Source organism: Phacochoerus africanus, chromosome 1 (genome assembly GCF_016906955.1).
Source record: "Phacochoerus africanus isolate WHEZ1 chromosome 1, ROS_Pafr_v1, whole genome shotgun sequence".
In the NCBI taxonomy this organism is placed as follows: Eukaryota; Metazoa; Chordata; class Mammalia; order Artiodactyla; family Suidae; genus Phacochoerus; species Phacochoerus africanus.
The window spans coordinates 215,943,547-215,970,577 of record NC_062544.1 but is presented as its reverse complement, the minus strand read 5'-3'; the positions used below and the strand labels follow the sequence as shown (position 1 = coordinate 215,970,577).

The 27,031-nt window shown below is 40.7% G+C and overlaps 1 protein-coding gene across 1 annotated transcript in view; it reads left to right on the top strand.

Moving 5' to 3' along the window:
• UMPS (uridine monophosphate synthetase) overlaps positions 1-26,130 on the top strand; it is a 45,107-nt gene extending 18,977 nt beyond the window's left edge. The window contains exons 2-6 of the mRNA XM_047790467.1: positions 914-1,067; positions 3,515-4,186; positions 4,491-4,666; positions 6,176-6,290; positions 24,535-26,130. Of these exons, the coding sequence (XP_047646423.1) occupies positions 914-1,067; positions 3,515-4,186; positions 4,491-4,666; positions 6,176-6,290; positions 24,535-24,704 (1,287 nt within the window). The 3' untranslated portion in view covers positions 24,705-26,130. The remainder of the gene's footprint in view (positions 1-913; positions 1,068-3,514; positions 4,187-4,490; positions 4,667-6,175; positions 6,291-24,534) is intronic.
• Positions 26,131-27,031: the final 901 nt, after the last annotated feature.

Genomic DNA, 27,031 nt, shown 5'->3' with positions numbered 1-27,031 from the left:
CTTTTGCATATGGCTGACCAGTTTTACCAACGCTGTGTTTTGAAGAGATTGTCCTTTCCCGTTGTGTGTTCTTGGCTCCTTTGTCATAAATAAATTGGACGTAGGCTTGGCTTTGTTTTTAGGGTCTCTGTTATCTAAATGCTTGTACTGTACTATTTTGATTACTGTAGCTTTGTAATACAGTTTGAAATCAGAGAATCTGATGCCTCCAGCTTGGTTCTTTTTTCTCAAGATTGTTTTGGCTGTCTGGGGTCTTTTCTGTTTCTGTACTAATTTTAGGATCATTTTGTTCTACTTATGTGAAAAATGCCATTGGAATTTTGCTAGCGGTTGCATTGAATCTGTAGATTGCTTTGTGTAGTATGGGCATTTTAACAATCTAATTATAATCCATACAAAATATCCTTCTATCATTTTCAGTTTTTTTTTTTAATCAATGTATTACAGTTTTTAGTGTACAGGTCTTCACTTCCTTGGTTAAATTTATTTTTGTAGGTATTTTTGATGCAGTATAAATGTGATTGTTAATTTCTCTTGTGCAATTTCTTGATTGAAGACTTCAGGAAAATAAAAGTAGCCAGTAATAAAAGTTTTAGGCAAAGCATAAAGAATTGCTTAGGGAAACTGTAAAGCCTGGGGGCTCATCCTTAGTCTTCAAGGTCAACATCAAACCCTTTTCTAACATATTCCGTTCTGCCCTCAGAGCAGCCCTGAGTCTAAGTTAAGTCTTGTGTTTTTATGTTTGTAATCTTGGATTTGTGTTGAGGGCAGTTTAACAAAAAAAAAAAGCTCTTAAATTTTTCTGATCACATTTGAGACTGTCCTCTGCTGGGTTGTTACTGCCCTTTTATACATGATTTATACACAACTTAAACTTGTAATAATAATAGTTTATATGTTTGTTTTTTTACAGGTTGCTGAAATTTTATTCCAAACTGCCCAAAATGCAGGGATCAATTTTGATACTGTGTGTGGAGTACCTTACACAGCTTTACCATTGGCTACAGTTATCTGTTCAACCAACCAAATTCCAATGCTTATTAGAAGGAAAGAAGCAAAGGATTATGGTAAAGTAAAAATAGTATAAGCATTAAGTTGTTATGTAACCTGATACTTTTAGAAGGTTTTCTTCTTGTAGGCAGTGATTTTCATAGTTACCTAATATTCTTCATAAGTCCTTTGAGTTGTAATGGCCTATGGAGTTTGTTGACTGTTGTTATAAATCACCTTCCTTTCCTTAGCATCTATGGGTGAAATGCTTTGTATTAATTAGGCAATGGAAAAAAAGTGCTATTTTGTGCACCAAATTTATGAAACCCCAAATTTTTATCAGCACCTCCCTCATCAGCTGAATGTTTTAAGAGTATGACTTTTCCAGTGTATTTATTTATTTAAAAAATTATTTTTAATGGCTGCACCTGCAGCGTATGGGCATTCCTGGGTCATGGATTGAATCTGAGCTGCAGCTCTGACAACACTGGATTCTTAACCCACAGTGGTGGGCTGAGGGTCAAACCTGCATTCCAGTGCTCCAGAGAAGCCACCAATCCCATTCGACCACAGCAGGAACTCCTGCAGTCAGATTATTAATCCATTGCACCACACTGGGAACTCGTATTTATTTTTACTTTTTAGGGCCGCACCTGCAGCATATGGAAGTTCGCAGGCTAGGGGTCAAATTGGAGCTGCAGCTGCCTGCCTATGCCACAGCTGCAGCAAAGCTGGATCCGAGCCACATCTGTGACTATGTCACAGCTCTTGGCAATGCCAGATCTTTAATTCACTGAGTAAGGCCAGGGATTGAACCCACATCCTCATGGATACTAGTCGGGTTCTTAACCTGCTGAGCCACAGCGGGAGCTCTGGGAATTCCTATATTTAAATTGCATGAATAAAATTACTCTTATTTATTTATTTATTTTTGTCTTCTTTGCTATTTCTTGGGCCGCTCCCGCGGCATATGGAAGTTCCCAGGCCAGGGGTCTAATCGGAGCTGTAGCCACCAGCCTACGCCAGAGCCACAGCAACGCGGGATCCGAGCCGCGTCTGCAACCTACACCACAGCTCACAGCAATGCTGGATCGTTAACCCACTGAGCAAGGGCAGGGACCGAACCCGCAACCTCATGGTTCTTAGTCAGATTCGTTAACTACTGCGCCACGACGGGAACTCCTAAAATTACTCTCTTAAAGCAATATAAATGCCACGTGAAATTCTAAATGGAGATTTTTTTTTTTTTTAATGGCTCCATAGCAGTAGGTTATCAGGTGGGTGTTTTAAACCTGTAGGCTGCTTTAAAACTAAATCAGTCTAAAAATATTGCCACTGACTTCATATTTGAGGATATAAAGGAATTAATGGGTTTTTTGGTATTGTTTTATGTTGGTTTCATAGCGTTTTGTTTTTGAAAAAGAGACCTTTTTACAGATGCATTTGAAAAATTTTTATGAAATTGTATGCTATTTGAAATTTGCTTCTAAAAATTATAGGGGGAGAGTGGGAGTGGAGTTATAGCTGAAACAAGATTGCCCATGAGTGGTGAGGTGCTATATTTGTGGGGGTTTGTTACACTATTTTGTCTAGTTTTTACACTATGAAAAAAATCAGAAAAATATTTTTGCTGCTTAATGGCACAGTGTTTATGTATATGAATCCTTGCCATAAGGAAACTATTTCTATTTCTGTATTATATTTCTTAGAATAAGATCATTAATTTTTAACTACACCTCTAGATACTTGAAGGTCTTTGTTCTGGTCTAAGCTGATTCGCTTAAACTTGCCAATTCTTCAAGGGAAGGAAAGGATTAAGGGGAAAAGAATGGGGAAGAGCAAAGATGGGACCTGTGGAAAGCTCAAAAAGTGGGCAAAATGCCCACTCATTCTATTTGTTTCAAAATAAGGCAAGTTTGGTAGTGGAAAATAGACAAATAAGTCTCTAAATATATGAGTCTTTGTAGTCTACAGCCTGCATTATTATAATTTGTAGATTATCTGAAAATATTCTGTAGTGGGGGGGTTGGAGTAATTATTTATCTATTGTTATTTATATATTAAATAATTTATAAGGTTATAGTGATTGATCTAAATGATTGTTGAATATTTTCCCTCCCGAGTTTATAATTCTCAAAAGGCCAGTCGTTTGGCTGATTTTGAATCATGAAATTGTTTGTTAATGGAAAAAGGAACCTTAAGAAACCCCGTATTTGATATTTTGATCATAAACACATTGAGTAATGTTTATTTACAGTTAAATAATTTGATAGTTTTACTATAAATATTCTGTATATGTAACTTGACAATTTTAAAATACAGAGATGCTGAACAAAACTGTAATCATGGCACATGGTCGATTCATCAGAAATCTATAGTAGTTCCAAAGTAGATAATCATAAAATATGATTTAGGTGACCCACATTTTTCATAAATACATGCCAAATTTATACTGCAAGATACACCTTGAGTCGGCTGAAATTATAACTTTTAAATGGAATCAACATAATTTTTTCTTTTCTAGGTACCAAGCGTCTTATAGAAGGGGCTGTTAATCCAGGAGAAACCTGTTTGATCATTGAAGATGTTGTTACCAGTGGATCTAGTATCTTGGAAACTGTTGAGGTTCTTCAGAAGGAGGGCTTGAAGGTCACTGATGCCATAGTGGTGCTGGACAGAGAGCAAGGAGGCAGGGACAAGTTGCAGGCACACGGGATTCGTCTCCACTCAGTGTGTACATTGTCCAACATGCTGGAGATCCTTGAGCAACAGAAGAAAATTGATGCTGAGATGGTTGAGAGAGTAAAGAGATTTATTCAGGAGAATGTTTTTGTGGCAGCTAATCATAATGGTTCCCTCCCTTCTGTAAAGAAAGCACCCGAAGAACTAAGCTTTGGTACACGTGCAGAGCTGCCTGGGATCCACCCAGTTGCTTCAAAGCTTCTCAGGCTCATGGAAAAGAAGGAGACCAATCTGTGTCTGTCTGCTGATATTTCAGAGTCCCGAGAGCTGTTGCAGCTAGCAGATGCTTTAGGACCGAGCATCTGCATGCTCAAGACTCACGTAGATATTTTGAATGATTTTACTCCCGATGTGATGAAGGAGTTAACTACTCTGGCGAAACGCCACGAGTTCTTAATATTTGAAGACCGGAAGTTTGCAGATATAGGAAACACAGTAAAAAAGCAGTATGCAGGTAAATTTTATTGGTGGTCATAAGTGTCAGCCTGCAAGGAAAAAGTCTAATCAGTTTTGCTAGTAGACTACAGAAATTGCAAGATTTTTTTCTTCCTCATGATCTCTTTTAACTAGCTAGCAAGGTCGACAGATAAATTTTTTCACAATAGGTCATTGCTAATCACTAAATTCTTCAAGTGTTTCACTATTTCATTAGCATGTTGCTAGGAAATTATTTTCCTCTTGTAGTTGTTTAGGTGGGTAAAAAGTTACAGGTTTTTATTTGAAAATTGACAAATGTCTTTTTTTTTCCCCCTTCTTAGGTGGTGTCTTTAAAATAGCTTCCTGGGCAGATATAGTAAATGCTCATGTGGTGCCAGGCTCGGGAGTTGTGAAAGGCCTGCGAGAAGTCGGCCTGCCCCTGCACCGGGCCTGCTTGCTCATTGCGGAAATGAGTTCTGCTGGCTCCTTGGCCACTGGGAGCTACACTGAGGCAGCAGTAAGTGACAGAGGAGAAGGACTGGGATGAGAGAAGGCCAAGGCCAACACTGCATGTTATAGGGGCAGAAAATATCTTAATTTGAGGACTATGGAATCCCTGCCAAAAATAAAATCAGCTGCTGTTAGTATGGCAGTATATTCATACTAGTTAGCTAGGATTCCCTGATAATTAATATAGTATTTTCTATCTTGTAGTGGGTACCAAAGAGATTTGAATTATACTCCAAGAGATATACAGATAGTGGGTCAGATAAACATCTCTGTGTGCTTACCTGGCCGTTAACCTATAGGAGGATTTTCCCAGACATGCAGTTGCTTGGACTCTTCCGCAGGTCCCTAGGGATGCTCATTGTCATGACAGCGGCCCACAGGAAGTGGTTTAGCTTTTGCAGTCTTTGACATTGATTGGCAGTGTATGAGAGAGCTCTTAACTAGAGTCCAGACACATGGTGTCCTCCAGTAACTCCTCATTATTAAAGGTTCTTAGAACCCCATACATGTTAATACCCAGCTCCCACCCCATACGCCAGAACAAAATGAGAGATGGATGGCTAATCATCTCGTTAAAAAGCTCCTCTTCACATTCTCCTCTGGGCAGGTTTCATAGTTGAATATTATCTGCAAAAATGGAAGGATTACCTTTACAGATACTTTAAAGACTATTTACTTTTTAAAGCAATGGGAATTTTTATTTTAATGAATTTTAATTTGTACATGGGAATTCATGTTCTCATATTATCTCAAAGACTGTGGAACGGTGAAGAACTCCCATGGCCCTAGGGCCAGGTTTCAACCCCACCCCTCTATTGACCATAATTGACCATGAATGTCTGTGATTTCCCAACTCTCATAGCAGAGGGTCCATATTTGGTATTCTGGACCTGGTTCAAGGACAATACATTGCTTGTTGCTAGGTGGTAGTACTTAGTGGCAAGAATGAAACCATCTGGGCCTCAGGAAAAATCCAAATTAGAAGGTCAGGCACCTCTTCTACAGAAACTTCTATGAATATGAGGTAATGATAGAGAAATTGTGGAGACAAGTTATTGGCAGATGTTAAAGAAGAGAGAAAGCAGTAGAGCTAAGATTTCTTTAGCTAATTCTTCACAACTTAGCTGTTTTTTTATATGGTGACCGTCCCTGGCTGTATCTTCAGTGTAGTTTCATACTGTTATGAATGTATTCTAGAGTACCACTCATATCCTTTTTGGGAGTAGGTGAGTCCCCAAGCATTATTATAAATAAGTAACCATGCAGCATCTCAGTTTTAGATGCACATTGTATAGGATTTTTAGTGTTTTTTTAGTGTATGGTTTTGGGAAAGGGGGAACAGGAGTTATTTCAGGGCCTTAATGGAACAAGTATATAGATTCATAGCTAAGATTGCCAGTTTTAGGTATGAGTTTAATGTGAAATGAAAAAAGGCATCTATAAAATAGCAAAGATTCTTTATGTGATTAACTCCTGATTAACTCCTTTCATATAATCTATGTTATATTCCATTTAGGTGAGAATGGCCGAGGAGCATTCTGAATTTGTGGTTGGTTTTATTTCTGGCTCCCGAGTAAGCATGAAACCAGAATTTCTCCACTTGACTCCAGGAGTTCAGTTAGAAGCAGGAGGTAAATCTATTCATTGGTCATGGTTCTCCCAAAATGCTTCTTTTTTTTTTGTCTTTTTTTGTTGTTGTTGTTGTTGCTGTTTCTTGGGCCGCTCCCGTGGCATATGGAGGTTCCCAGGCTAGGGGTCGAATTGGAGCTGTAGCTATCAGCCTACGCCAGAGCCACAGCAACGCAGGATCCGAGCCGCGTCTGCAACCTACACCACAGCACACGGCAACGCCGGATCGTTAACCCACTGAGCAAGGGCAGGGACCGAACCCGCAACCTCATGGTTCCTAGTCGGATTCGTTAACCGCTGCGCCACGACGGGAACTCCGCCAAAATGCTTCTTTTTCCAAGTCTTACCAAAGTCAGCAAGGAAAAAGCAAAACCTAGATATGCAACATAGCTGCCAGTCTAATTTTAGGATGGAAATCTATAGAGTTACTTTTTGTTGAAATATGCCCAGAAACTAATAATTTTAGTTAAAAGTGTTTCCCTACTGATGTTCTGAATATACTGCCAAAAAAAATGTTCTATGCTCAAGGAGGAATGTCTTAGGCTTTACAAAATCAGACATTTGTTTCTTTGTTAGAAGACTTTTCAAAGCCTTTAAAATACTAATGTTTAATGTGGCTCTCAGCGTGGAGAGTTCTGTCATGTTCCCAAGTTTATCTGACTACAGTTGCAGTGGCCAGAAAACAGTGTAGATTTTCTCATCAATAGTCTCTAGTCAATAAAGGAGTGATCTAGTTATTAAATGTGCTGTGATAGGATAAGATAAAGCTGCTTTGGTTTTGAATGGGGAAGAAATGATGACCTGGAAACATTGTTCCTGAATTGGTTATTGTACAAGAAACCTTGCTTATCACAGTTTCGGGAGTTTATTCTATCCCTCTTCTTTAAGATTGGAATTATGAACGTTTTGATCCTCAGCAAAAATCATTTAAGATGAAAACAACCTTGCTTCATAGAATACGGAAGATGTTTTGTATATGTGCAGTTATGTTAGGTTTCCACATCTAGAGTTACCTCGTAACAACTCTCTAGTGTATTCTAGTTACACTTGGGCCATAATATGTTTAATCATTCCCTTGTTGATGCATTTGGATATTTACAAACTGAACATCCTTGTGTGTATTTTTGCACATGTAGCATATTTCCGGAATACTCTACTAGGCTGGAAACTTCTTGAGGATGAGAGTTCTTTCTGAAGAATGCATAGCCTCTAGCACAGTACCCTGTGCATCACAAGGGCTCTGTAAATACTTACACAGATGTTGACAGAATGGATAATACACTGTATAGGAGCAGATGTAAGAGTTGGTATTTCTGTGAACATAGCAATTGATAGTATAGCTTTGGTAAACCTTGCTTAAAAAAAAAAACAAAAACCTAAAATAAAGAACTATTGGATACTTACGAGCCTTAAAGGAACTAGTTATATAAATAATATAAGTATGGTTATATTTTTAAAAGGAAGATATTACTGTGGGGGGGGGGTGCTTTTCATTGAGTACTTTAAGAATATTGGAAGTTTTGGTTCCATTTCTCAAGTTTTACATGCAACAGAGTAGACCCTAGCAGAATGACTCAACAACTTCGTAAAAACTCTACATTTGAGCTAAACATTTTATGAGTCAGGTGGATTTGGATTCCTGGCCCTTACAGTATCCTTGGACAAGTCAGTTCCCTTTTTTGGGGGGGCTCATTTTCTTGATCTATAAAATGAGGGGACTATTGAACCTCATAGGGGTTGTTGAGAGGCTTAAATGAAACTGGGTGAGATAGAGGACAAGATGGCGGAGGAGTAGGGGGACACGCTCGCCCTCTCCCACAAACAAAACAAAAAAAGCACATCTACAGAATAAATGACTCGCACAGAACAGCAACCAATCGCTGGCAGAGGAACCTAAGCTCCAATAACGGCAAGAAGTTCGTGACATTACTGGGCAGAACGGGAGAAAAGAGGAGAGTGAGAGAAGGTGAATCCGAGCAGGACGGGCGCTCCTGAAAGGGAACTGCGGAGGAGAAAGGGATCCCGCACCCTGGAAAGTCACCTACACGGGGGAAAGATCAAACGAACCGGAGGAATCTCCAGATGCAGAGAAGAGTGTAGCAGTAAGTTGGAGTATGAAAAAGCCGATCAAGAACCGAACGGACCATCTGAACTACGGGCACAGTCACCAAAAAATTGAGACACCTGGGTGGGGGCTGGGCACCGAATCCTCGCCTCCAGAGGTTAGTCCCCGGGAAAGGGCCGGGGGACGCCTGGGTGGGGGCTGGGCACTGAGACCTCAGCTCCAGAGGTTAGTCTCCAGGAAAGGGCCGGGGGACGCCTGGGTGGGGGCTGGGCACTGAGACCTCAGCTCCAGAGGTTAGTCCCCGGGAAAGGGCCGGGGGACGCCTGGGTGGGGGCTGGGCACTGAGACCTCAGCTCCAGAGGTTAGTCTCCAGGAAAGGGCCGGGGGACGCCTGGATGGGGGCTGGGCACCGAGACCTCGGCTCCAGAGGTTAGACCCCGAGAACGGGCTGGGGGGGCGGGATGGAGCGGAAACTGCTTGGGAGGTCTAGAAACCATTTGACGGGGCAGAGACTGCCTGGGAGACTAGAAAACAAAGCTGTCGCAGAGGAAGGGAGCAAAACTCTAGGGGCGGGGAAGTGGAAAGCCGCATCAGAGGGAACCTGGGAGAAGAGCCTGGTCTGCACCCGTGCTGGGGAGGGGAGAGAAGAAGGGGTGGGTCCCCATAGAATACCCCCCACGCCACAGCAAGCTTACAGGCCTGCTAGCTAGCAGAAAGCTGTGCTTCCCAGTTCATCCCCTCCACCCACCCCCGCCTCTCTCGCCGAACCTGGGGCTGCCTGCCATCCGGGAGGGCTGGCCTCAACAATTGCCTGAAGCCTACCCCCGCAGGGGCTGTCCCTGCACAGGCCTGCTTGCCCTTTGGAGGGGCTACACTTCCACAGAGCAGCACCAAACACCACCAGCCCCCGAGAAAAGGCCTGCAGCGCAGAAAAGCTAGAACAAGCCTAGCCAGACTGTGAATAGATCGGCCTAATTCTCAGATGGTTTTTCTGAGTCGGGCTGCCCCGGGGAGGAGCCTCTTGGATTTCCAGCGACCCTGCTACCCGCCCAAGCCCCCAGGGGGTGCCCTAGTGGATCAGCTGCATAGGACTGCCAGCTCCACGCAGGACTTCCTGCAGCCCAGAAAAGCTGCAACAAGCCTGGCCGAGTCGGGAAAAGATCTCAGATGGTCTTTCTGAGTCGGGCTGCCCTGGGGAGGAGCCTCTTGGGTTTCCAGTGGCCCTGCTAGCCTCCCAAGCCCCCAGGGGGTGCCGAGACCTAGTGGACCAGCTGCATAGGACTCCCAGCTCCAGGCAGGACCCCCTGCAGCCCAGAAAAGCTGCAACAAGCTTGGCAGAGGCAGGAAAAGATCTCAGATGGTCGTTCTGAGTCGGGCTGCCCTGGGGAGGAGCCTCTTGGGTTTCCAGCGGCCCTGCTACCCGCCCAAGCCCCCAGGGGGTGTCCCACTCCCGCGGAATAGCTGCTCAGCACCACCAGCCCCCTGGAAGAGCCCCTGCAGCCCAGAAAAGCTGCAACAAGCTTGGCCAGACTGTGAAAAGATCCGCCTGCATTCTCAGGCCGTCCTTCTGAGTTGGGCTGCCCTAGGGAAGAGCCTCTTAGGTTCTCAGTGACCCAGATAGCTGCTCCAGCCCCAAGGGGGTGCTGCACTCCTGAGGAACAGCTGCCCAACACCGCCAAACCCCTGCAAGAACTCCTCAGCCTAAAAACACCAGAGCAAGCTCTGCATGACCAAGTGAAATCTGCTACCATCGTGGTGTGGACCTCCCAGTCCTGTCTGCCCTCAGGAAGTCCTCCTTTGCTTCAAAGAAACACTGTTAGCCCCATCAACACTCCAGAAAAGCCACACTGCCTCAGAAATGATTGACCAACAATGCCAGCCCTCAGGAAATATTCCACAGCAGTGACAAGGCAAACACTGCCCGATAACAGAGAGTACAGCTCCTTCAGGAGAAAGAAAACAACAAGCAAGATGAAGAAGCTGAGAAACCACCCCCAGTCAAACCAACAGGAGAACTCACCTAAAACAGTCAACAATGAAACAGATCCCTGCAGTCAGACAGACCTGGAGTTCAAAAGAGAAATAGTGAAAATACTGAAGGAATTAAGAGAAGATATGAACAGTAATGCAGATACCCTCAGAAAGGAACTAGAACATATAAGGAGGAGCCAAGAAAAACTAGAACATTCATTTGCAGAGATGCAAGCTGAACTAAGGGCAGTAAAAACCAGAATGAATAATGCAGAAGAACGAATCAGTGATATGGAAGATAGAATAATGGAAATCACCCAATCCGGTCAGCAGACAGAAAACCGAATCAAAAAACTGGAAAGCAATATAAGAGACCTATGGGATAATATAAAGCGGGCCAATCTACACATAATAGGAATTCCAGAAGGAGTAGAAAAAAGATAAGGGGATGGAAAATATATTTGAAGAAATTATCACTGGAAACTTCCCAAATCTAAAGGATACTGGGTTCAAGATACAAGAAGCACAGAGGGCCCCAAACAAACTGAACCCAAACAGACCCACAGCAAGACACATCATAATAAAAATGGCAAAAGTTAGTGATAAAGAGAGGATCCTAAAGGCAGCAAGAGAAAAACAGAATGTTACCTACAAGGGAACCCCCATAAGAATATCAGCTGATTTCTCTACAGAAACACTACAGGCCAGGAGGGAATGGCAAGAGATATTTAGAGTGCTAAAAGAAAAAAATATGCAACCTAGAATACTCTATCCAGCAAGAATATCATTTAAAATAGAAGGGAAAATAAAAATTTTTTCCAACAAACAAAAACTTAAAGAATACAGCAACACAAAACCCAGGTTAAAGGAAATATTGAAAGGTCTTCTCTAAACCAAAAAGGAAGGAAAGGGAAGAAAAAAAAAAAAAGAAGAGGAAGAACTAGGACTGAGGAAACCGCAATCAGAGAGCAGTCACTCAAATAAGCCAGCATACAGATTTAATCATGAACATGCTTCAAACAAAATAAAATTAAAAAGAAAAAAATAAAAAAGAGTCATCAAAACTATAAAATGTGGGCAAGGGATGTTAGGAAGTAAATAACTCTTTTTGTTTGTTTGTTTGTATGTTTCTCTTCTTAATTTTAATATAGTAATGAAGGACCATCAGGCTAAAACACACAATTATGGGAAGAGGTTAGCATACTTAAAAAACAGGGCAACCACAAGCCAAAACCAAATATTGCATTTGCAAAAAATGAAAAAAAAATACACTCAAGCAGATAATAACAGGAGACCATCCAACCAAAAAAAAAAAAAAAAAAAGAAAGGAAGAATGGAGAACCACAGAATCAACTGGAACACGAGGTTCAAATGGCAATAAATAATCATCTATCAATTATCACCTTCAATGTCAATGGACTGAACGCCCCAATCAAAAGACACAGAGTGGCTGAGTGGATAAAAAGGCAAAAACCTTCAATATGCTGCCTACAAGAAACTCACCTTAGGACAAAAGATACATATAGATTGAAAGTGAAAGGGTGGGGAAAAACATCTCACGCCAATAGACATGACAGAAAAGCAAGAGTTGGAACGCTCATATCAGACAAAGTAGACTTTAAAACAAAAGACATAAAGAAAGACAAATAAGGACACTACTTAATGATTAAGGGATCCATCAAGGAGAGGATGTTACTATCGTCAACATATATGCCCCAAATATAGGAGCACCCAGATACATACAACAAATATTAACAGACATAAGGGAGATATTGATGAGAATACAATCATAGTAGGAGACCTTAATACCCCCCTCACATCAATGGACAGATCCTCTAGACAGAAAACCAATAAAGCAACAGAGATCCTAAAGGAAACAATAGAAAAGTTAGACTTCATTGATATCTTCAGGACACTACATCCAAAAAAAGCAGAATACACATTCTTCTCAAATGCTCATGGAACATTCTCAAGAATCAACCACATTTTGGGACACAAAGCTAATCTCAATAAATTTAGGAGCATAGAAATTATCTCAAGTATCTTCTCTGACCACAACGCCATGAAATTAGAAACCAACCATGGGAAAAGGAAAGAGAAAAAACCTACTGCATGGAGACTAAACAACATGCTACTAAAAAACCAATGGGTCAATGAAGAAATCAAGAAGGAAATTAAAAACTACCTTGAAACAAATGATAATGAAGACACAACCTCTCAAAATCTATGGGATGCTGCGAAAGCAGTGCTCAGAGGGAAATTTATAGCAATACAGGCCTTTCTCAAAAAAGAAGAAAGATCCCAAATTGACAACTTAACCCTCCACCTAAATGAATTAGAAAAAGAAGAACAAAAAAGTCCTAAAGTCAGCAGAAGGAAGGAAATTATAAAGATCAAAGAAGAAATCCATAAAATAGAGACTCAAAAAACAATAGAGAGAATTAATAAAACCAAGAGCTGGTTCTTTGAAAAGGAAAACAAAATTGACAAACCCTTGGCCAGACTCACTCAAAAGAGGAGAGAAAGAACCCAAATAACCAAAATTCTAAATGAAAAAGGAGAAATCACAACGGATACAGGAGAAATACAAACAACCATAAGAGAATACTATGAACAACTATACAGCAACAAGTTTGACAATCTGGAAGAAATGGACAATTTTCTAGAATCTTACAGCCTGCCAATACTGAATCAAGTAGAAACAGACCAACTGAACAGACCCATCACCAGAAATGAAATTGAAGAGGTCATAAAATCACTCCCTACAAATAAAAGTCCAGGACCAGGTGACTTCACAGGTGAATTCTATCAAACATATAAAGAGGAATTGGTGCCCATCCTCCTTAAACTCTTTCAAAAGGTTGAAGAAGAAGGAATACTCCCAAAGACATTCTATGATGCCACCATCACCCTCATTCCAAAACCAGACAGAGATATCACCAAAAAAGAAAACTATCGCCCAATGTCATTGATGAATATAGATGCAAAAATTCTCAACAAAATCTTAGCCAACCAAATCCAACAACATACCAAAAAAATTATACACCATGACCAGGTTGGGTTCATCCCAGGTTCACAAGGATGGTTCAACATACGCAAATCAATCAGCATCATACACCACATTAAAAAAAAAAGTCAAAAATCATATGATCATCTCAATAGATGCAGAAAAAGCATTTGACAAAGTCCAACATCCATTCATGATCAAGACCCTCGCCAAAGTGGGTCTAGAGGGAACATTCCTGAATATAATCAAAGCCATTTATGAGAAACCCACAGCAAGTGTAATCCTCAATGGGGAAAAACTGAAAGCCTTCTCCCTCAAATCTGGAACAAGACAGGGATGCCCACTCTCACCACTGCTCTTCAACATAGTTTTGGAAGTCCTAGCCACAGCAATTAGACAAACCAAAGAAATAAAAGGCATCCATATAGGAAGAGAAGAGATCAAACTGTCACTGTATGCAGATGACATGATACTATACATAGAAAACCCGAAGGACTCAACCCCAAAACTCCTTGAACTGATTCATAAATTCAGCAAAGTAGCAGGATATAAGATGAACATTCAGAAGTCAGTTGCATTTCTGTATACCAGCAATGAACTATTAGAAAAGGAATACAAAAATACGATACCTTTTAAAATTGCACCTCGCAAAATCAAATACCTCGGAATACACCTGACCAAGGAGATAAAGGACTTGTATGCTGAGAACTATAAAACTTTAATCAAAGAAATCAAAGAAGATGTAAAGAAACGGAAAGATATTCCATGTTCCTGGATTGGAAAAATCAATATTGTAAAAATGGCCATACTACCCAAAGCAATCTACACATTCAATGCAATCCCTATCAAATGACCCAGGACATTTTTCACAGAACTAGAACAAACAATCCAAACATTTCTATGGAACCACAAAAGACCCAGAATTGCCAAAGCAATCCTGAGAAACAAAAACCAAGCAGGAGGCATCACTCTCCCAGACTTCAAGAAATATTACAAAGCCACAGTCGTCAAAACAGTGTGGTATTGGTATCAAAACAAGACAGACAGACCAATGGAACAGAATAGAGAACCCGGAAATAAACCCTGACACCTATGGTCAATTAATCTTTGACAAGGGAGGCAAGAACATCAAATGGGAAAAAGAAAGTCTATTCAGCAAGCATTGCTGGGAAACCTGGACAGCTACATGCAAAGCAATGAAATTAGAACACACCCTCACACCATGCACAAAAATAAACTCCAAATGGCTGAAAGACTTCAATATACGACAGGACACCATCAAACTCCTAGAAGAGAACATAGGCAAAACACTCTCTGACATCAACATCATGAATATTTTCTCAGGTCAGTCTCCCAAAGCAATAGAAATTAGAGCAAAAATAAACCCATAGGACCTCATCAAACTGAAAAGCTTTTGCACAGCAAAGGAAACCCAAAAGAAACCAAAAAGACAACTTACAGAATGGGAGAAAAGAGTTTCAAATGATGCAACTGACAAGGGCTTAATCTCTAGAATATATAAACAACTTATACAACCCAACAGCAAAAAAGCCAATCAATCAATGGAAAAATGGGCAAAAGACCTGAATAGACATTTCTCCAAAGAAGATATACAGATGGCCAACAAACACATGAAAAAATGCTCAACATCGCTGGTTATAAGAGAAATGCAAATCAAAACTACCATGAGATACCACCTCACACCAGTCAGAATGGCCATCATTAATAAATCCACAAATAACAAGTGCTGGAGGGGCTGTGGAGAAAAGGGAACCCTCCAGCATTGCTGGTGGGAATGTAAACTGGTATAGCCACTATGGAGAACAGTTTGGAGATACCTTAGAAATCTATACATAGAACTTCCACCTGACCCCGCAATCCCACTCTTGGGCATCTTTCCGAACAAAACTCTACTTAAAAGAGACACGTGCACCCGCATGTTCATTGCAGCACTATTCACAATAGCCAGGACATGGAAACAACCCAAATGTCCATCAACAGATGATTGGATTCGGAAGAGGTGGTATATATACACAATGGACTACTACTCAGCCATAAAAAAGAATGACATAATGCCATTTGCAGCCACATGGATGGAACTAGAGAATCTCATACTGAGTGAAATGAGCCAGAAAGACAAAGACAAATACCATATGATATCACTTATAACTGGAATCTAATATCCAGCACAAATGAACATCTCCTCAGAAAAGAAAATCATGGACTTGGAAAATAGACTTGTGGCTGCCTGATGGGAGGGGGAGGGAGTGGAAGGGATCGGGAGCTTGGGCTTATCAGACACAACTTAGAATAGATGTATAAGGAGATCCTGCTGAATAGCATTGAGAACTTTGTCTAGATACTCATGTTGCAACAGAAGAAAGTGTGGGGGAAAAAATGTAATTGTAATGTATACATGTAAGGATAACCTGACCCCCTTGCTGGACAGTGGGAAAGAAATAAAATAAAATTAAAAAAAAAAGAAAATGGGTATAAACCACTTAATGACCATATTTTGGCAGAGTTAAGTACTCTTTGCCAACTATTAATGTTCATTGGAATCCTCTACAATTTTTGATTATATAGTAAAGTTAAGGATCTAGGCTTTGAAGAATTTTTAAAACATCTTGGATTTGAACGATAAGCCATTTAAGAGAGGCCTCCTGGAACAGCAGAATTTTAAAAGGAGGAAAAAGTGGGGTTCTGGTTCAAGATGACAACATAGGAAGATCCTAATCTTCCCTCCTCCCACTAAGTCTACAGCTATTGTGGAGCAGTTTCCTCTGGGAAAAAAACCTAAAGGCTGGCTGAGCACTGACTACACGTCAGGCAAATGAGAAGAAAACCATGTTGAAGTTGGTAGGAGAGGCTGGGACACAACCTCACCTAATCTCTACCCCTGCTATGGAGATGCACAGTCAGGGCGGAAGTCAAAACCCATGGCTATAATCATTGTACTCTCCCTTTGCCTCACTCCAGCTACCTGGTATCTCCCACAAAGAAACTTACCCCCTGGCCTGGCACTCTGGTTTATGCAGCTACCCCCAGGGCTGGGTTTGGTGACCAATAGGGCTTACACTGCAGGTCCCGCTAAAATAACCTATGGAGAGAGTTCTTAAATAGCCACCACCCTAGGGCACAGCACGAGAGGCAACAGAGCCAGGAGTTCAGTCTTGCTGTTAAAGACTGAGCTAATCATCAAAGCTGCAGCCTGAGGGGCAGGCCTTTAATTAAACACACATCAAAGGGTAAACTGTTGAATCTTTTTCAGAGGGCATTGTTACTTTTTGTTGACCCTCTGCTGCACTCCAAAGTGCCAGTATATTCTGGAAGGGAGGCCTCTCACGTGTCTGTTGCCCCAGTTTTGGTGGCTGCCACCCAGGGGCAACCCCTTGATCATCTGGCTCTAATGGTTTTGGCCCGGGGGTGGGGATGTTGCTTTCCTGGGTCCCATGGTACTGTAACAATCTGACAATTCTTGGCAGGCTCCCACCCCAGGGCGCTGCACAGACAGCACACTGAAATGCAACCCTGGTCTTTGTGTCAAAGAGGCTTATTTTATTTGCTTGTCCCGAAGCTTTAGCCTGAGGCTTCAGTTTTAGCACATACTTGGGGCCTATGGAGCTGTTCTCCAGGAACATAAGCTGGTAGAGACTATCCTTGCCCTCTCCCTGTCTCCTTACAGCTTGCCGTTATCACCCAGAAAAGAATTTATACCTGGTGGCCAGTGGGGTTTATGCTTGCTGTCCCACAGGACTGTATGTATTTGCATACTTCAAAAGCTGATGCCTGAGGTTCTGAGTATAGTCACTGTGAACCTAGGGGCTGACTGAGACCCTCCCCTTTGGGACATTGACAAGTCTTGGCAAACTCCCAACTGCTGGGAGCCATTACAAATACAATAGACTACTTAAACAATCAAAAAGATTTAAGAAACAAGCAGGAGCTAGGGTAGGTTTGAAAGAAAGTGCATCTCCTACATGAGGCCACTTCTTCCAAAATGGGGAGAGGGTTCTTTCATCTAATGAAACAAAATGAAGAAAGAGAGGCCTTATGTTCCAAATGAAAGAATAAGATAAAACTCTCAGGGGAAAACCTTAATGAAATGGAGATAAGTAATTTACCCAATAGAGTTCAAAGTAATGGTCATAAAGATGCTCCCTGAACTCAACTTCAACATAGGAAATATATGTATTGAATAGAAGTCACAGAGCTGAGGAATACAGTAACTGAAATGAAAAATACAGTAGAGGGTTTCAGTAGCCAGCTAGCTGAAGCAAAGAAAGAAGCCTGAAGACAAGGCAATGGAACTTACTCAATCTGGGTAGCAAAACCAAGAAAGAATGAAAAAGGTCAAGATAGCTTAAAGGACTTATGGGACCCATCAAACAGACTGACGTACTCACTGTTGGATTCCCAAAAGGGGAGAGAAAGGGGTAGAAAACTTACTTGATGAAATGATGACTGAAAACTTCCCAACCCTGGGGAAGGAAACGGACATCCAGTTGCAGGAAACCCAGAGTGTTCCAAATGACACGAACCCAATTATAATTGAAACAGCAAAAGTTCAAGACAAGGAGAAAATTTTAAAAGTAGCAAAAGAAAAAAACTTGTTAGGTTCAAGAGAACTTCCTTGAAACTACCAGCAGATTTTTCAGCAGAAACTTTGCAAGCCAGAGAGGAGTGGCGTATGTATCCCAAGTGCTGAAAGGAAAACTTGAAAGAAAGAACTCTTGCATAGCACAGTCATTCAAAATTGAAGGAAAAAATTTTCCAGATCAGCAAAAGCTTAGAGTTCATCATCACTGAACCAGCCTTACAAGAAATGTTAAAAAGGGACTTCTTTAAGCTGAAAGGAAAGGGTGCTAATTAATAAAAAGAAAACACAGGGAAGAATAAATCTCACTGAAAAGGTAAAAACAGAGTAACCACTTTAAGTAGTAAGAAGTTATTGTGGAGTTCCTGTTGTGGGCTCAGCAGATTAACAACCAGACTAGTATCCATGACAATGCAGTTCAATGCCTGGCCTCGCTCAGTGGGTTAAGGGTCTGGTGTTGCTGTAAGCTGTAGCATAGGCAACAGATGCAGCTCGGGTCTCATGTTGCTGTGGCTATGGTGTAGGCCTGCAGCTACAGCTCCGATTTGACTCCAGCCTGGGAACTTCCATATGCAGCAAGTGCAGCCATAAAAAGAAAAAAAAATTCAAAAGTTATTATAATAATTACAATAATTAGTTAAGGGATACACAAGACAAAAAGGTATAAAAGGTGACATCAGAAACAGAAATGTAGAGCTTTAGAATGCAGTCAAATTTAAGTTGCTATCAACTTAAAATATTGTTACAAATACAAGTTGTTACATGTAAGCCAAATGGTAACCACAAAGCAAAATCCTATAATAGAGGCACAGAAGATGAAGAGAAAGAAATCAAAACATGCCACTAAAGAAAGAAAGCAAGGCACAATGGAAGGAGAAACAGACTCAATAGATGCTGAAAAAGTATTTTACAAACTTCAACATCCATTTATGATAAAGACTCAACAGGGTAGATATAGAGTGAACTTACCTCAACATAACAAAGGCCATATATGACCACAGGTAATAACATGGTACTGAAAAAGCTGAAAGTGTTTCCTCTCAGAACAAAACAATAACGCCCGCTTTTGTCACTTTTACTCAGGTTGGTGTTGGAGATCCTAGCCAGAGCATTTAGTCAAGAAAAAGAAACAAAAAGCATTCAAACTAGAAAGGAAGTAAAACTGTCACTAGTTGCAGATGACATGCTTTTATTACATATAGGAAACCCTACAGACTCAAAAAACCTATCAGAACTAATATACAAATTTAATTAAGTTACAGGATACAAAGTTAATATGCAGAAATCTGTAGCATTTTACGTATATTAACAATCAGAAAAAAATTAAAATATCATTTACAGTTGAATCAAAAAGAATAAAATACCTACAAATAAGCTTAACCAAGGAGGTGAAAGACCTGTGCACTGAAAACTGTAAGACCAAAGACATTTATGAACAAAATTGAAGATACAGATAAAAGGGAAGCTCTTTTGTGCTTATATATTAGAATTAATATTGTAAAAATGTCTATTACCCAAAGCAATCTACAAATTCAGTGCAATCCCTTTCAACATTCCAGTGGCATTTTTCACAGAAATAGAACACACACAATCCTAAAATTTCTTTAAAATCGCTAAAGCTGCCAAATAACCAAAGTAATCTGGAGAAAGAACAACAAAGTTGGAGAGCTCACACTCCCTGGTTTCAAACTAGATTTCAAAACTACTGTAATCCAAACAGCATGGTATTTGCATTAAAAAGACACATAGATCAATGGAGCAGAATAGCCCAGAAATTAACCCACACATATATGGTCAGTTATTGACAAAAGAGCCCAAGAATATAATGGGTTAGGATCTCTTCAATAAAATAGTGTTAGGAAAACTGGTCAGCCCCATGCAAAAGAATGAACCTGAACCACTATCTTACACTGTATAAAAAATTAATTCAAAATGGATTAGACTTGAACATAAGACCTGAAACCATAAAATTACTAGAATAAAACATAGATGGTAAGCTCCTTGACATAGGTCTTGGCAGTCATTTTTGAACCAGACTCCAAACAAGAAAAGCAAAAATAAAAAACTAAAAAGCTTCCACATAGCAAACAAAGCCATTAACAAAATTAAAAAGCTTCCACATAGCAAACAAAGCCATTAACAAAATTAAACGGCAGTAGAAGATATATGCAATCATATGTCTTATAAGGGGTTAGTAATCTAAAATATATAAAGAACTCATACAGCTCAATAACAAAAAAAAATCAGATTAAGAAAATGGGCAAAAGATTTTAATATACATTTTTCCAAGTATGTACAAATGGCCAACCAGCACATGAAGAGATGCCCAACATCAATAATCATCAGGGAAATCAAAATCAAAATCAGGAGCTCCCATCTTGGCGCAGTGGAAACGAATCCAACTAGGAACCATAAATTTGTGGGTTCCATCCCTGGCCTCACTTAGTGGGTTAAGGATCTGGTGTTCCTGTGGGCTGTGGCATAGGCTGGCGGCTACAGCTCCGATTAGCCCCTAGCCTGGGAACCTCTGTATGCTACGGATGCAGCCCTAAAGAGACACACACACACACACACAATCAAAATCACAATGAGATACCATTTTACACCTATTAGAGTGACTACTATTAAAGATTTTCACCTATGATTGGAAACAAAATAAGGATGCCCACTATCAAAAAGAAATAGAAGAAATAACAAGTGTTGGTGAGGATTCAGAGAAAGGGAATCCTTGTGCTCCTTTGGTGAGAATAAATTGGTGTAACTCCTACAGAAGATAGTAAGTTCCTCAAAAAATTAAAAATAGAATTAGCGTATGATTGAGCAATTCTACTTCTGGGTATTTATTCAAAGAAAACAGAAATGCTAACTTAAAGAGGTATCTTCACCACACTGTTCATTGTAGCATTATTTACAATAACGAGATATGGAAACAACCTAAGTGTCCATTTCTAAAGGGATAGAAAATATGTGGTCTATATATACAATGGACTATTACTTAGCTATTAAAAAAAGAGAAAGAAACCTTGCCATTTGTGACAATATGGATGGGTGCCCTTGAGGTTATGCTAAGTGAAATAAATCAGAGAAAGACAAATACCATATGATTGTACTTATCATGGATAACCTAGAACAAAAGCAGAAAGCAAACAAACAAACAAAAAGCTGTAGGTACAGAAAACCGATTGATTGTTGCCAGTCATTGGGTAAGGGTGGATGGAGTGGGTCAAGGGAGTCAAAGGTACAGACTTCCAGTTATAAGTTAAGTCATGGGAATGTAATGTACAGCATACCAACATTGTTAATAAAACTATACCACATATTTAAAAGTTGCTAAAACTTCACAAAAAATTTTTGTGATTATGCAAGATGATGGATGTTAACTAGTCTTATGGTGATGGTCAGTTCATAATGTACACAAATACTAAATCATGATGTACACCTAAAACTAATTTTATATGTCAGTTACACCTTGGTACATTTCTTTTTTAAAGAACAGAAAGCCAAAATTAAGGATATGGGTTTATACATAATCTAAGCACTTGATGGAGTTGTGGCAGAAGGTTCACGTACGTGGTCAGGTTAGATGCCTTGTGAGGACTTTACCAACAGCGTATCACAGTGATTCTAAGATGTATGCTAAAATTGTCTTTAATTGTGAGGCAGTTTTATTTTATTTGATATTGAACTTTTTTGGCAACAGGAGATTTATTTCTTTGTTTTTTGATACTGTTAAACTATGCATGCTCTAAAATTGGACACTGAAAAGAAATTAGTTACAGGCCAACATCACTGAAGAACATAGATGCAAAATCCTCAACAAAATACTAGCAAACTGAATCTAACAATACAGTAAAAGGATCATACACCAGGATCAAGTGGGATTTATCCCAGGGATGCAAGAGTTTTTCAGTATCCACAAATCAAATAAATGTGATATACATACACCACATCCAACTGAGGGATAAAAATCCATGATCATCTCAGTAGACACAGAAAAAAACTTCTGGCAAACTTCAACACTCATTTACAATAAAAACTCTCCAGAAAGTGGGCATATTGAGAACCTACCTCAACATAATAAAGGCCATATATGACAAACCCACGGCTAACATCATTCTCAGTGATGAAAAGCTGAAAGCATTTCCTCTCAGATCAGGAACAAGACAATGATGTCCTCTCTTGCTACTTCCATTCAACATAGTTTTGGACATCCTAGCCACGACAGTTAGAGAAGCAAAAGAAATCAAAGGAATCCAAATGGAAAAAGAAGTACAGCTGTCAGTGTTTGCAGACGACATGATACTCTATGTAGAAAATCCCAAAGATGCTACCGCAAACATCTAAAGCTCATCAATGTGCAAAGTTGCAGGATACAAAATTAATACACAGAAATCTCCTGCATTTCTATAAAATAAAAGTGAAAGGTGAAAGAGAAATTAAGGAACTAATTAAATTTACCATTGCATTAAAAACAATAAAATACCTAAGAACAAACATTTCTAAGGAGGTAAAAGACTTGTCTGTATTCTGAAAACTCTAAGATGTTGATGAAAGAAATCAAAGATAATACAAACGTATGAAAAGATATACCATGCTTTTGAATTGGAAGAATCAGTATTGTCAAAATGACTATACTACCCCAGGCAATCTGCAGGTTCAGTGCAATCTCTATCAAATTACCAAAGTCATTTTTCACAAAACTAGAACAAAAACTCTTAAAATTTGTATGGAAACACAAAAGACACTGAATAGCCAAAGCAATCCCGAGGGAAAAAAAAATGGAGCTGAAGAAATCAGGTTCCCTGACCTAATACTGCAAAGCTAGTCATCAAAACAGTATGGTACTGGCACAGAAACAGAAGTATAGATCGGCGGAATAGGATAGAAAGCCCGGAGTAAACCCATGCACTTGTGGTCAAATAATCTACAACAGAGGCGGCAAGAATATTCAATGGAGAAAAGACAGTCTCTTCAATAAGTAGTGCTGGGAAAACTAGACAGCTCCATGTTAAAAGAATGAAATTATAGCATTCTCTAACACCATGAACAACAACAAAAAAAAACCTAAAAATGATTTAAAGACTTTAAAGGTTAGGCTGGATACTATAAAACTCCTATAGTTTTTTAGGAAAACATAGGCAGAACACTCTATGACATAAATCGCAGCAATATCTTTTTGGACCCACCTTCTAGAGTGTAAGTACACAAGTGAGACCTAATTAAACCTTTAAAAGCTCTTGCACTGCAAAAGAAACCAACAAAACAAAAAGACAACCCACAGAATGGGAGAAAACCTTTGCAAATGAAGTGACCGACAAGAGATTAATACCCAAAATATAGAAATTTCTTCAAAGACATACCAGTGGCCCAAAGTACATGAAAAGATGTCCAACATCACTAATTATTAGAGAAATGCAAATCAGAATTATAGTGCGGTATCACTTCACACTGGTCAGAATGGCCATCATCAAAAAGCCTGCAAACAATAGGAGTTCCCATTGTGGCTCAAGAGAAACAAATCCAACTAGTATCCATGAAGATGTGGGTTTGATCCCTGGCCTCACTTAGTCGGTTAAGGATCCGGTGTTGCCACAAACTGCAGTGTAGTTTGCAAACATGGCTCGGATCTGGCATTGCTGTGGCTGTGGCATAGGCCGGCAGCTGCAGCTCCAATTCAACCCTTGCCTGGGAACCTCCATATGCCACAGGTGCAGCCCGTAAAAAAAAAAAAAAAAAGTCTACATACAGTAAATGCTGAAAAAGATGTGAAGAAAAGGACACTGTCTTATACTATTGGTGGGAATGTAAGTTGGTACAATCACTGTAGAGAACAGTATGGAGGTTCCTTAAAAGACTAAAAGTAGAACTACCATATGATCCAGCCATCTCACTCCATCTAGCCAGAGAAAACTATCATTCAAAAAGACACATGCACCTCGGTGTTCACTGCAGTGCTATTTACAATAGCTCAAGACCTCATCTGGCATTTTCACTGCTGTGACTCACTCAGGTCATCCCTGTGGTACATGTTCAGTCCCAGGCCTAGGAACTTCCATATGTCGTGTGCGTAGCAACCGCCCCCCCCCCCCAAAGGGACCTATTTACAAAACAGAAACAGATTCACAGATTTTGAAAACAAACTTGTGGTTGCCAAAGGGGAGCCATGGAGGGAAAGGATAAAGTTGGAGTTTGGGATTAACACATACACACTACTATATATAAAATCACCAACAAGGATCTGCTGCATATATAGCACAGGGGTGCTCTACTCAATATTCTGTAAAAGGAAGAGTCTGAAAGAATGGTTATGTATAACTGAATCTCCTTGCTATACATCTGAAACTAACATTGTAAGTCAAATATACTCCAATATAAAATAAAAATTAAACTAAATTGAAAAAAAAAAAGGAATTGGTTAGCCTCTGTCTCCACTGTGGAGGTCTGGCTAATCCTAGGAGTCTCTTCACCTGCTTTTAATCACTAGCTTTGTAGAAGGGCAGTGGCCAGCACAAGCATATTTTTATTTCAATCAGGTTACTTTTCAGAAGAATCATGTGACAGGTTTTCTCTTTTTCTGTGTTACAGTAAATGTTTGTGTTTTTGTAGGTGATAATCTGGGCCAGCAGTACAACAGCCCACAAGAAGTCATCGGCAAACGAGGTTCTGATATCATCATCGTGGGTCGGGGCATTTTAATGTCAGCTAATCGTCTGGAAGCAGCCGAGAAGTACAGAAAAGCTGCTTGGGAAGCTTATTTGAGTAGACTTGCTGTTTGAGTGTCTCATACATTTTTATGAAGGCCTTGAAGATACACGGTCTCCCGAGATGCCACTGCCTTGAAATAATAAGCTGCCTGTAATACTGCTTGGATTCTTCCATGGGTCCTGGATTGGCTTCTGGACTTAACCCTGGTCTACAGGAAATATTCAGTGATGTGTGATCACTCTAATCCGTTCTTTTTCAAACTTTCTTTTGTTGTGATTGATATTGGTTAGGCAATCACAGTCCTGTCTGTGTTAGAATCTTCCATATTTGAAGATCCCCCATCTCTAGATCAGACTTTTGGATTCTTTTAATTGCCATGAGACAGACATTTTAGGCTATCAGGAGGCTAAAGCCAGTAGAGCATTTCGTGAGTCCTTTATTCTCTCTAATGTGGTGCTCTAATAATTCTTAAATGCTAGCTTTTCCCCTCCTCTTCTGCTTAAAAGTTATAGTCCAGGATGTAGATGCTCCTAGCACTGCCGTTGCTTACTCACCCGAGGGAACTGAGTGGGGATGCAGGTCATGTAAGTGAGCCCCTGAGCCCCTGAAGCCAGTATCTGGCTTTCATTTCATGACTCATTTCTTCCCCGAGGCAGCAGTGTAGACCTGTGCTAACCCCAGTCACTGCTTCCTTTCACCTAATTTCCATTACAAATGGACCAAACTGTTCCTTCATTTATTTAAAAGGACAGCAATGTCAGTTCTAAAGTTTCATTCAGAGGTTTGCTCGAGGATCCTACAACATTAACAGTGATGTCAGCCTTCACATTTAGAAATAAAGACAAAGGAGAGGCTGGGCACGCAGGAAGCCCTCTCTGGGCCCAAGTGCACTTTCTCTTAGAAATTCCTCAGAGTTTCTGGCTGATCCCTGGTCTCCAGTATTGATGTCGATTTTTCCCATTTTTATATTTCTTTGGTCTGTTCAGGAAGCATCAAGAGGGGAGTGAAGGGTGTGGGCTCAGATGATCATTTTGAAATGGCCCCACTGAACATCCAAGGCCCTGGGATTCTTGAGCGGGGCCAGGTGGCAGGTGCATTTGAAAGCTCTCAGTTCCCATTCCACCAGCACCTCCTAGTCTGCTTTTCCTTCTGCTTGTGCCCATGACGACATATAGTGACAGGAGCAATTGCCATTTCCTCCAGATGACAGCTGTTCCCATCCCTGACTGCCCCACTCTTCAGCTCTCAGCACTCAGAGGGAAGCTGTTATTTAACTCAGGTGCTTACGTTGGAGGCTCCACTTAATAGCTTCTGCTCTAAAATCCAGCTGAGCTTTGGGTGCCAGTGCTGCTTCTCCAGAGAAGTTCCCTCTGGGAAAGGCAAGTTGTCAGGGAAGGAAGGAAGTGGAAGAGGTGTGGCCTCGGGGCTACTCAGGAGGAGTGGAAAGTCAGGGAGGGAGTGGCAGAAGTTTTTCTAATAAAAACTTATAGAAACCTCTTGGTTATCCTCAAAGTCTTGGTGACCTCATGGCTGAGAGACCTTTCCAGTCGTGTGCTGAGATCTCAAGTGCCCCCTTCATGAACATCACTCATGCTGATGTGGACTGATTATCAGTCTCTGGGTGCAGGTGGCAGCAGCCTGAGGGCACTCAACTTCCATTCCCCCACCTCTTCTAATGGAGTGGCTACCCAGTCCATGTAGGCGAGGTCCACGGACTCTGCCAGGCTCTCCAGAGAAGAAGACAGATACAGGAGATCATCTCCTTCGAGGTAGGTGGGTACAAGGAATAGCAAGGAGGCTAGATCTAGGGTGTGTGTGTGCGTGTGTGTGTGTGTGTGTGTCTGTGTACACACATTGGGGCCAACTGAATGTTCCTGGCTGGGGAGGGGCTGGGGTTGCTGACAGCCCATCTTTGTCAGCGCAGTGCTGGTCTGTAAATACAGTCTGGGCCTCCAACCCTGGGTTTGTGACTACATGTGGCTCAAGGTAGCCAGGGCTAGGCCAAAAAAAGCACTTGAGGAAGCCCAGCAACCAGGCAAGGAAAGTAAAGAAAACCACCTGTAACAGGTGTTGGGTCCAGGAGAGGCAGGATTTTAACTTGTGTTCAGTGCAGTATCTCTGTACCTGGAATGGGCTCAGCAAATGTTTCTTAATGAATAGGAGCCCAGGTGCCTCGAGTGAGCTAAAGACAGCCCTACTTCTGAATAACAAGTACAAAATGACACAACTTGTGTGTATTAGGGTTGGGAGGAACTAGAATAAAAATTTGAGTTTGAAAGTTTGACAGAAGAAAATACAAGGATGGTGTGATAGTATTGAGAACTAGATTTCTGGAAGAAATCAAAATTCAAAACAAAGGGACAAATGATGAGGGAATAGATGAGAGGCTCAGAGGGCA